Raw genomic sequence first — 12,351 nt, 5'->3', positions numbered from 1 at the left:
CAAAACTATACATAACATAAAACTTAGTATTTTAGCCATTTTGAAATGCAACCATCACTACTATCCACATCCAGAACTTTTTTATCATCCTATGCTGACACTCTATACCCAGTAAGCAAGAACACTTTGCTGCTCCCTCATTTCAGCTCCCGTTCTACTTTCTGTCTCTATGGATTTGACTATTCTAAGTTCTTCATATAAGTCGAACCCTACAGTATTTGTCCTTTGCATCTGGCTTATTTCACTCAGCATAACATCTTCAAGATTCCTCCATGTTGTAGCACATTCGATTCATCCATTTTTAAGGCTAAAGTGTAGTTCTGCAGTCCAGATATGAATTCAGTCTTAGTGTTTGCAACCAAATCTTCAATTCCATGAGTTACTTTATCAGAAAACCGCAGTGCCATGATATATTTTGCTGATGTTTCATTCAGCGGGCATAGAGTAATGTCCACTGAGACAAGATTGCTATGTCTTTCAGCTATTATTGTTCTGCGCCTCTGCAGCCACTGCAGTATGATTGGTTAACCTGTGAGATGCTTTAATGGCTTTCTCATTTCCAGTTTGAAAGACTACGAAAAACAATTTTTGACTCTTTTGGTAATTGTAATAAAATAACCATACAATTTTTGACTCACAGGGTGCTCCTAATGTCCTGTCCATGTTTAAAATATTCACTTCCTTTCACTTCATACTCTGAACAATTGAACTTGAAATGATGTTACAACTTAACTAGCATAGTTGTAAACATTTTCGTAAAGCCAAGGAAAAGACAGCTTTGCCATTTTTATTTCTCATTTACGGGTTTGCCCAGTTTCTTTGGAGTAGATTTCCCTCTTTCTTGATTTGGAGAACTTTGTAATATGCCAGTTTCATATGTTTTAGTAATTTTAAATGTAAATAGTGCATCTGTGTGTTGAGAAAATGACTTTTTCTATCTCCTTTTTGAAGCAAAGTATCCATTAAGTATAAGGAAAATATAAGCAAAATTTAAAATTTTAGAAAAATATAATTAAAATTTAAAAATTAAAATTTTAACTATTAAATTATTTAATAGTTAAATAAAATATATTTAATAGTTAAATTAAATTATTGAATAATTAACTATTAAATTAATAGTTAAAGATAAGAGAAATTAAGTATAAGAAAAATATAAGCAAAATTTAAAATTTTAGAATAATATAATTGAAATTTAAAAATTAAAATATTAAGAGATTTAGATAAAATTAGAAATTTAGAGAAGTTTTGAAAAAATAAAAAATATTAATATTATGGTAGAATAAGATAACAAAGTGTAGTTCTTACTGAGTTTCAGGTAGGTCCAAGAAAAATACCAGATTTTAAAATATCACTTTATTAGCTCCTAAAGAGGTTATAGAGGTGACAGTGGGTACAAACAAAGTTAACAAAATCACAGTAGAAGTACTGATAACAAACTGAAATAATGTCTGCAAATGCACATATTTGCATTTTATTATTTAGGACATTCTAAACCTATTAGGACGTTCTAAAAAACCACAAGAATATACATTCTCCATTCTGTTAGCCATTAGAGCAATAATACTGCACATCGTATGGCCTCTGAAAAATTTCAGTGTCTGCTCATAGGAGAATGAGAGTGAAAGAGTCAGGTAGCATCTTAGCGATACTATGAAATTAATTTTGAAGTACGAATCCCCCGAGAGGGTCTTTGGGACACTCAGGGGCATCTCATTGTGGTTTTGATTTATATTTTCCTAATGACTAGTGATATTCGGCATCTTTGCATATACGCACCGGCCGTGCGTATGTCTGTTTTGGAGAAACGTCTATTCCAGTCCTTTGCCGATTTTTGAGTCGGGTGTTTGTTTTGTTATTGAGTCGTAGGCGTTTCTTATATATTTTGTGGATTAAGCCCTTATCAGATATATGGTTTGAAAATATTTCCTCCTGTTCCCTAGGTTGCCTTTTTTTCACTCCATTGGTTGTTTTACTTGCTTTGTAAAAGCTTTTTAGTTTGATGTATCCTAACTTTTCTATATTTGCCTTTTTTTGTTTTTTTGTTTTTTTTGCCTATGCTTTAGTGTCATGTTCAAGAAATCCTTGCTAAGACTAATGTCAATAGGTTTCCTTTAAGTTTCTTACAATGGTTTTATCACTTCAAGTCTTACATGTAAGTCTTTAATCAACTTCGAGTTGATTTTTGGGAGTGTTGTAAGATAAGGGTTTAATTTCATTCTTTTGCTCTGGATAGATCTAGTTTTCCCACCGCCATTTATTGGAAAGACCATCTTTACTTCATTGTATATTCTCGACGCCTTTGTTGAAAATTAGCTGTTAGTGTATACTTGGGTTCATTTCTGGGCTCTCTGTTCTGTTTCATTAACTCAATGCAAGTAAAATAGTTTTGATTATAATAGCTTTGTAATATATTTTAAAATCATAAAGTGTGAGGCCTCCAGCTTTGTTCTTTGTTATCAAGATCGTATTTGCTGTATGGGGTCCTTTGTAATTCCACAGGAATTTTAGAATTTATCTACTTATGTTAAAAATGCCATTTGAATTTTAGAATTTTGATAGGAATCACATTGAACCTGTAGATTGCATTGGACTGTACGGGCATTTTAACATACTTAGTCTTCCAGTCCATGAACAGGGGATGTCTTTTTATTTATTTGGGTCTTCTGTACTTTTATCCAATGTTTTTGGTTACAACGTGTAAGTCTTTCACCTCCATGGTTATCTTTATTTCTCAATGACTTCTTCTTTTTGATATGACTGATCAAATTGTATTCTTAATTTCCTTTTCAGATTGTTCATTGTTAATGTAAGAATCATAACCGATTTCTTACCCTACTCCAATGTGGCTCTTTTTCCATTCCTCCACTGCGACTTCATTACCAGTGTCACCAATGGCCTTCATGTCGCTAAAGCCAACGGACAATCTCCCAAGCTTATTTTGCTTAAATGTTCCATATTTTGATGCCGATTAATATCCAGTGCCTCTTGAAACTCCTATTCATGAATTACATGGTTACTCCATTTTAGTGCTCTTGCTAAAACCCTCTCTATCCAACTCTTCCATGTCAGAAATACCCAACACTCTTTCCTAGACCCTCGTCAGCTTTCATGTTTTAGACCCTTCCCAGTTGATGTCACTCACACTGATAAACAGGTAAAATACGTTCAAGAAACTAAATTTGTCTTAGTTTCCTATTGAGAAAAATCTCTAACATTTACATCGATTTAATGAGCTTGAAATAGAAAGACCCAACACATTTCTCTTCTCACCAAGAGACACGCCTCCGCAATGATTCCAGTATTGTGTTCAACCAGCCTCCAAGGTGTGTATACGGTGGGACGAGAGGCCGTCATGGACTATCCTGGTCTCCTCCAAGGACTCTGAGGAGCGTTTCACCCAATCGACTGAGGCATTCAGAAGGTCTGCATAGACCTTTCCTCTTGTTATTTCAACTTTCAGAAGAAATATATTTTATTTCTACCAAGGTTTATTAGCATTTTCCCAAGTTAACTGCTGGGCACCCTTGTTTTTATAGCAAATCTTTCAAAAGAAGTCCCCAGATACTACCTGCCCACATGTTTCTGAAGGGTGACAGAATATCTTGTGGGATTTGCCTCCTATTCTGACAGAGACAACACGATAGCTCTGACTGAGAAGGTTAGGACTAACCTGAGGGCCAGACTGGTCACTCTTCACCTCAGTGTGCCATCTCATGGTCTTATTATCTAGGATTCTGTTTAGTCTTAATGTTTAGGAACATCTGTAGGCTTACACGTGAAAGATCTTGAATTCTTAATGACGATGTGTTGCCGAGAAGAAGGAGTACGGGGCTGATGGCAGAGTGAGGCCAGCAGTAAACAAATGTTACGTATCCTGGGACCAAAGGACCTAATTGACATTATAAGTTGCTAGAAGCTGTAATTAATGAATTTACTTAATATATGCCATTCTAAAGTGGAGTATTGTACTTAGGTGACCACGAGGAGAGTACGGCGTGTAAACAGAACCGTGGAGACGGGGCAGCTCGTCTAGGCCAGCCTCCCGCAAAGCCAAGTGCTCGGAGGGAGGAAGTGGAGAAAGCCAGGTGTGCCTGCACATATGGGAAGGCTGCTGCAAAGTGAGTTTCTGTCTTGGATACCTGGTTGCTTTGTGATAATTGGAAGGGGACATAGTGACAGTAATAGTAGGGCACTGATATGGGGCCTTAGGTGTCCCTGAGTTCCACTAGGTCGCTATAAACCTCTGGTTATTATCTTAAAGGCCACAACACTAATATTCAGCTTCAGGTCCTGCTGTCCACAAGCTTATGATCCACGAAAGCTGGTGGTTGTAAAGCTTGATGAAATAATGGAGGCAGAAAGATTCCAGAGAGAGTATATATCTTACATTATTACTATTGTTATTGACAATAATATAATCAGGGAAGGATTGACAAAGTTATATTTATGTGTTTTTGAGTTATTAGAATCATGTGATGATTGTTATCACCATTCGCCAATACTTCTGACTCTCCCTTTTACAGATACATCGTTGGATTGTACCTCAGGCTCCATTTTGTTTTAATGGGTCATGAGATTAGTTGTGGACAATGAGTTGTGGTCATAAGTGGTGTGAGTCACTTCTGGACCAGAGTATTTAGTTGTCAGAGAGAATGTCTTCGAGAAGCTTTCTCAGTTCCTGACAGAGTGACGATTAATATTTATAATGGTGACTTCCCCATCAGCTTTGGCCTCTGCATGTGTATAGTGATCAGCACCCGTAAACGTTTTTATGGTGGACATGCAGTACGAGTAAGAAAAACCTTGGATTTAATGGCCAAAGATTTTTGAGATGGTTTGTTTCCACAGCAGAACCTAGCTTATCCTGACTGATACACACTGCTTTCTTCAGGATGTAAAACACGTTTCAGGGAGGATTCTGGCCATGTGCAGGGAGAAAGAATTAAGAGCGAAGGGAAGAGGAGTCGAGTGCTGAGTATTCATGCTGTGATGACACTTTGGTGTCGCTGGGGTGTCAGCTGCTTTATAGATTCTGCTGACTTACCAGTGTTATTCTCCCTACTCTCAAACAGAACAAGCCTCAGAGGGTTATCACTGTCCTTATAATAATCCAATATTTATTGCCCCTACCTGCTTGGGCTGTTTCCACTATTTGGGATGCTCTGCGCATTTCCTCATCTAATTAACTTTCTTCTGTTGATATCAACCCGTCCTTAAGGATAGTCTTAGGTCGTTCCTCAAGGAGTCTTTTCCCATTTCCTACCAAAGTCCTGTAATTTCTTATTCTAAAAACAAATGGAACATTACAATTCCTTGAGGACCAGCTGATGCCAAACACACAGGAGAAGTATTTGGAGATAGCTGGATTCCCTCTGGATGTGGCAGAAAAGGTTTTGCCGAAATCTGCATTTCTAGTAGTGCCTAGTGTGAGATTGAACATATATGTGGTCAAGGTCATTGGTAGAAACGAAGTGTTCGAGCTTCTAGGGCAGTGTTCTTACTGTCATTGAACATTACCTCTTGTGACTTCTTTGGCGACCATGTGAAAAATACTGAGGAATGCGGATAGCTGTGACCTCTGAGGTCATCTCCCAATTATGCCATCTTGGGATGGAACAACATTGCATCTTGTCGTTGTTGTTCTAGGAATGGATTCTGTCCCTTAATTTCCTGAAACCCCTCTTCATATCTTTGTTCCTCAGGCTGTAGATGAAAGGGTTCAGCATGGGTGTCACTACCGTGTACATGACTGTGGCTACACGGTCCTTCACTACTGAGTACATGGACAGGGGCCTAAAATACACATAGATGACGCTGCCGTAGAATAAGATTACTATGGTGAGGTGGGAGCCACAGGTTGAGCAGGCCTTCCACTTCCCGGCTACGGAGGGGATTCTGAGCACGGTGACGATGATTCGCAGGTAGGAGAAGAGAATGCACAGGAAGGGGGTCACAATGACAGCCAGGGTCTCAGTCATGACCACAATCTGGCTGGAGGACGTGTCAGAGCAAGATAGCTTTAGCACAGGCTGGGTATCACAGAAAAAGTGCTTAATGATATGGGAAGCACAGAAAGACAGGCGGGACATGAGCAGCACACGGAGCATGGCATGCAGGTGGGAGATGGCGCAAGAACCCAGCAGCATGAGGAGGCACCGCCGTGGGTTCATAACTGTGTCATAACGGAAGGGGTTGCAGATGGCTACCAGCTGGTCTAAGGCCATAGAGGCCAGCAGGTAGCTGTCCGTGTTGCCGAAGGCCATGAAGAAGTACATCTGGACCAGGCAGCCCAAGTAGGAGATAGACTTTGTCTCTGAGAGTAAATTCACCAGCATCTTTGGCACGATGACCGTGGTGAAGCAGATATCCATGAAGGATAGGTTGCTGAGAAAAAAATACATAGGTGTATGGAGGCGGGAGTCAGAGCGGATGGCCAGGATGATGAGTACATTCCCCACCACGGTGACCAGGTACATGATGAGAAAGATGGCAAAGAGGGGTTTCTGCAGCTGAGGGTTGGAAGAGAGGCCCAGGAGGATAAAGCCTGCGGTGCTGCTGGTGTGGTTCCTAATCTCCATGCGTCTTGGCTTCCTGGAGAGGCTTTGGAGAAGCAGTGGGAGAAATGTGAAGGAGAATTTCATTAAGACAGTTTCTTTTCCGGCCTCCAGCCTATAAAAAAGCCCACTGCTATTTGTCAGGATTTTAAAGAATAATTATGTTAAGAAACTATAGAGAAACAGGAAGTAAAATTGAACAAGGGAAAGGTTAAAAAATTCCAATTGGTTTTCTAAAAGCAAAACTAATGATTTCACATGTGCTTTTAGGACTTTCTATATAGCCTAGTGCGTCCAAGTTCTCAATTCTTTTTTAAAAGATCTTCTTAGATCACTTCTTGATCGATTCCTTAGCCTCTTTTCTATTTCCTTTTTTTCCCAGGGAAACAAACCGCTGGTTCCCACTTTTAACCAAGATGATTTTGTACAAGTCTTTCCATGAATGAGGTCCTCTCTTCAGGATCCTCTTCGACTCTTAGGTCCAGAGGTGGTGGTGTTTGTAGTGGAAATAGGACAAAGCGAGCATGCGATTTAATCGGCGCTCTTTGGCATTTACTGAAGTCAGATGAGACTTCTGAAGTTTTCTGAGCAAAACCTGCTTAATGTTTATTTAAGCGTTTTTTGTTTGGCTAACATGATCTGAACACTTAAATTATGTTTGTGGTTTAGAGATGCCACTTACGTTGGAGTCCCGTCGTGTATAGCCTATGTTACTGATATTAATTCTTTAAATGCATTAAACGTTATGGTTAAACATCTATCGAGTCTTCGTTCTACACATTTAAAAATTACTGGGATATAAAATTTTATGTGCGAGAATCCCATTTCCAACGATATCCTGGAAAAGACCCGGCAAAGTTGGCCTCCGTTATTACTATGAAGCGCCGTTGCTCAAGTTGGTAGTTCAAGACAATGAAAAAGCGAAAAGAAAGAAATAGAAAGTATAATTATCAGAAAAGATGCAATTGTCCTTACTTTTAAGTGACTTGGTTATCTATCTAGAAAATCAAAGGTAATGATCTGAAAGCTTATTCGACCATGAATATTTCACCAAAGTGGCCAGATAGAAAATAGATATAGAAATATTAATTTTTTTGGATTAGAAAAATGGAGAAAAAGTTTTAATTGACGACGGCAAGAAAACCTAAAAAATATTTAAGAATAAACCTGAGAGGGGAGAAAACAAATGAGGAAGACCTACATGAAGAAACTATAACAACACAAAAGGATGATCTGAATAAATGAAGGTAGCGTTCTCCTAGAAAAGGAAAACTCAATATTTAAAAATGTCAGATAGTTTTCTTAGATAAGTGATATGCAATGCTTGTACTTCTGTCAAATATATTTCATTTAGCATAATGCCTTCAAGGTTCTTCTATTTTGTTGCAAATGGCAGAATTTTATTTATTTGTTTGTTTGTTTGTTTGTTTTTGCTGTTCAAGTTAGCGATCTTGACCGGAATTCTTAGGTTTTTTTTTTCCCTTATAGCTGAATCTCAAAAGACGAACTCATAGAATAGAAAGTAGAATGATGGTTGTCAGAGGCTGGGGGCTGGGTGGGAGGATGAGGGACACGGAGCGATGTCTGTCAAAGGTACAAACTTCTAGTTATCATTTGAATAAGTTCTAGAGATCTGATGTAGAGCCTGGCGGCTAAATTAGCAAAACTGTATTATTATATATTTGAACTTTGGTGAGGAAGTGGAAATTTATTTCTTTATTGAGATATAATTGACATAATACCGTGTAAGCTTACGGTGTACAACATGCCGATCTGATATTTATCTACTGTCATATGATTACCAGCATAGTGTTAGCTAACACATTTATCACGTCATCTAATCATCATTTCTTTTCTTTTTTTTTTTTTTTGTGGTGGAAACAATTAAGATGCAGTCCCTTAGCAACTTGGAAGTTTATAGTACAGTATTGTCTGTGTCACTGTGCTGCGCATTAGATTTCTAGGACTTATTTGTCTACTGGTTACAAGTTTGTACCTTTAAACAACATCTTCCCAGTTCCCCCACTCCACAGCTCCAGTAACCACCATTCTGCTTAAGCGAGTAGACCTTAAACGTTCTTAACAAAACATAAAGGGTAATTATGTGAAGTGATGGAGGTGTCAACTAACCCTGTGGTAATCATTTTTAACATTTCCGTCCATCAAATCATCACATTGCATGCCTTAAATTATACAATGTTATGTGTCAATTAGATCTCAATAAAGCTGAGAACAAGTAAATTCTCAAACTAATAAAATTCAGTGCACTTATAATAACACTGCAAGGGTTTTTCCGTAAAATTGGACTTGAGAAGGTCATTCCGAAATTCATCTAGAGGAGTAAATGACTAAGGAAAGACTAGACAATTTTGAAAAAAAATTAGCATAATGATAGATAACTTTTCTAATTTAAAAACAAAGCACATAATAATGAAAAACAATAAGATAATTGTACACAAAGAGAAAAACAAATCAATGGACCAACATAAAGAATTCTGCATACCTACCTGTATTTATACATGTATATATGTCTTGATCTATCTGGAACTTAATATATAATAAAGATTGATTTTGTAGCAATGGAGAATGAGATGTACTTATTGAAGTTATTATCATCATCATCATCATCATCGTCATCATCAGCAGCAGCAGCAGTACCACCTTTGAAGGATTATAACTCTACTCAGAACTTCTGATGGCAAAGCCTTTGTTTTGGCATGTGGAAACCACGTGTAAATGTGGTCTGATAGCTTATTCCTAAGAGACCCCTATTATTAATTGTATAATGGGAATAAATAAGTCTATCTTAGAAGTTATTTGATGGCTTAAGTTCTAAGAAAAAGAAAGGATATGACCGAGGTTAGTAAAGTTTAAGTGGATGTAGAGGGGTTAATTACTGGTGGGTACCTGGTGTGGCACTTGAGAGTGAATTGAGAACCGCACCTGCCTGAGAGGACTGAGAGATTTATGCTTTGGTAGCATACCGGAGCTACCTGAAGTTACTGATGGGCTTTGGGGAAGGTTGTCTTAAACCCATTCTCCAGTATACTGTAAGTCTCACAATTAGGGGTGTGATGAACACCAGAATGAGGTGCTCCTCATGGTGAACAGAAGAGCCAGAAAACGATGGGCAGATAGAGAAAGAGGTATGAAAAGGGAAAAGGAAAAAGGGAGAAGAAACTCAATGGATTGCACGTGTGTTTTCTATGGGCAGTGTGTGTGCCTTTGTGTGCACAGGTGAGCCTTTGGTAGACTCTGCTCTCTCTCCCCATCCCCATGCCTCGGTTCTTACCTGGAGATACTGGCCACCTTCAATCTGTGACACTTCCAAGTGGGAGATTGGGTTCGCTGTCAAATTGTCTGCCTAAGAAGTCATGGCTGGAGTTGTAGAGCAGAGACCGAAGACTCAGATCTTTAGTGGTAGTTCAGGCACAGGAGCCAGGAGGAGCTCTGACTTTTCACGGGTAGTGTCCTCTGGGAGCCATTCCCAGATCTCCTAGTTAGAAATAAGATGGGGCAATTTTCCAAACTTACAGCTGTCCCCTCTAGGCTTGGCGCCCTGAGCTCCAGATAATTTTATTCAGGATAGTCAGGGCCAGGATCCACAGAAAACTAGTTTTTCCCTTGTTTGAGTGCAGCTTCGATCCACCCTCCTAGCCTAACCCTGAATAGGGCCCATCTGTCTGATGGAATCCACACTTTCTAATTAGAGCTCTGTCTTTTAGAATGAAATACAGTATGTTCCAGAAAATAAGTAGAAGATAAAGGTAAAATAGATCAGACAGCATAATCATTGCCTTTAATGTCATGTAGAAGAGGCAACATTCTTATATTCTGTCAAATAGAACAGAGATATGATTAGTATGTAGACTCTACATAAGGCCCAGGGTAGATTTCCGAATTGATTTATTTTTGTTGTAAATGAATCTTACATACAAAAGATGCGTAAAACAAATGTACTGTTTAATAAATAATAATAAAATTAATGCCCGTGATGTTGAGACCATCTGAACCCTATCTGTGACCGAACCCAGTTAAAGCCTCTACGTAAACTTGAAGATTCTGGTGGGCAGGTAGAGAGAACCTACTGGTCTTAGGTGCCTGAGAAAAGCCAGTTAAGTAAAGTTCCCTTGCTTGTTTAACTTGCCATCTACCAATGTGGAGAAGCCTGATGCTCTTCATTCTCTGTCGGCCCACTGTCTAACCCCTCTGTCTAACCAGGTCAGTTTGCAAACCAACGTGCATATGTGTCTAAACTGTGTACAGCATTCTGTGGATTTGCCCCTTTTTGGTTTTATCTGTGAATAGAATTATACTTTTTTTGTATTCTTCTGTAAATGGCTTATGTGGTCAACATTATGTTTTTAGATTTATTGATGTGGATGCATGTAGCTAAAGGACATTCATGTTCACTGTTGTCTCGTGCAAGTCACAGCCCTCATTATAAATACTTGTTGCGCTCCTAATTTCAGATTTCAGAACGACTGGTTTTGGGATTATAGGTATGTTGCGTATTATTCATCCACAGTTTCTGGGGGAGAAATCCACAATCTCATACATAGTATTTCCATAACAGAATGAGTGAATATTCACACTCAATCCCACTAACAGATTACTTAATAGCCTCATATAAATTCAGATCATGTATTCCTGCTATATGAGTTCACTTAAATAATACATAGTTTTTGTCATTGCTTTTGTATGTTACAAATGTAGGTAGATATTCTGGTGTTATGTAGTAGTATTAGTTGTGTGTATTTCAGAAACTGAAAAGATGTGGTATGTATGTATATACAACAATGAAATGTTACTCAGTCATAAGAAAGATGAAATATGGCCATTTGTGACAACATGAATGGACCTTGAGATAATCATTCTAAGAGAAAAAGTCAGACAAAAAAATTAGACAACCATATGGTTTCACTTATGTGGAACGCAAACAGAGTAGGCAAACAAACAAACTCATAGACACAGAACAGTTAACTGGTTATCAGAAGGAAAGATGTTGGTAGATGAGGTTAAAGTATATCGAATATATAATGATAGAAGGAGATTTGACTTTGGGTGGTGAGCAGAAAATGCAATACACAGATGATGTATTATTGAATAGTACACTTGAAACCTATATAATTAACCCATTTTACCTCAATAAATTTAATTTTTAAAAAGACAAACATTTTCCACAATGAACATGCCCTGTTCTGTAGTAGAGAAAAATGAAATAAACCAGAGTTAAGAACCAAAGACTCAAGGACTTGTCCCAATAACTCATGATAACTCACTGTCGGAGTCTTAGATCTAATCCCAGTGTCAGAAGTCAGAGACGCTGGTGTCGTTTCTATTTCCCATGTAAAGTGGAGTTTTGGAGGCAAATCTTGCTTAGATATACGCAGGCTCCCAAAATTTATATCATTCAAAGCCTTTCGTCTTTTTCCGCATATGTTTAAGAGTTCACAGAGATGCACCGGTGTCTCTTAGTGGCAGGCCTATAAACATGCACAGAGGTGAGATGTAGGGACACGGACAATAGGACATCTTGTTGGGGTGAACGTTGCATTTTTGCTGTCTAGTAAGTTGTCTTGTAGTCCTCCTGGATGAGACTGGACTGGAGTTTAGCTTGAATGAAACTTCCAGAGTCTTAGTCCCACCTACTCTATCTAATAGAAAAGCTATCAATTTCATATTCTTGAGAAATTTGAGTAAGACATCTTAGGGGTATGCATACTAGAAAATTATTAAGCATAATTCTCTGTCTCTGATTCTCTTTCTCTCTCTGGTGCGTGTGTGTGTGTGTGTG

General features: G+C 38.3%; 1 protein-coding gene across 1 annotated transcript; it reads right to left on the bottom strand.

The window, feature by feature from the left end:
• Positions 1-5,642: 5,642 nt before the first annotated feature.
• Positions 5,643-6,593, bottom strand: LOC120601638 (olfactory receptor 1L4-like). The gene has a single exon (XM_039861438.1). The coding sequence runs from the start codon at positions 6,576-6,578 to the stop codon at positions 5,643-5,645; it is 936 nt and encodes a 311-aa protein (XP_039717372.1). The 5' UTR covers positions 6,579-6,593.
• Between the last annotated feature and the right edge of the window lie 5,758 nt (positions 6,594-12,351).

The sequence above is a fragment of the Pteropus medius genome, unplaced genomic scaffold, assembly GCF_902729225.1.
Source record: "Pteropus medius unplaced genomic scaffold, Ma_sr-lr_union100, whole genome shotgun sequence".
Classification (NCBI taxonomy): domain Eukaryota; kingdom Metazoa; phylum Chordata; class Mammalia; order Chiroptera; family Pteropodidae; genus Pteropus; species Pteropus medius.
The sequence above is the reverse complement of the archived record's forward strand: the minus strand, read 5'-3'. Positions and strand labels throughout refer to the sequence as shown.

Excerpts from the sequence above, each read along its gene's own strand:
- LOC120601638 (XM_039861438.1), bottom strand. The coding sequence starts at position 6,578 with ATGGAGATTAGGAACCACACCAGCAGCACCGCAGGCTTTATCCTCCTG.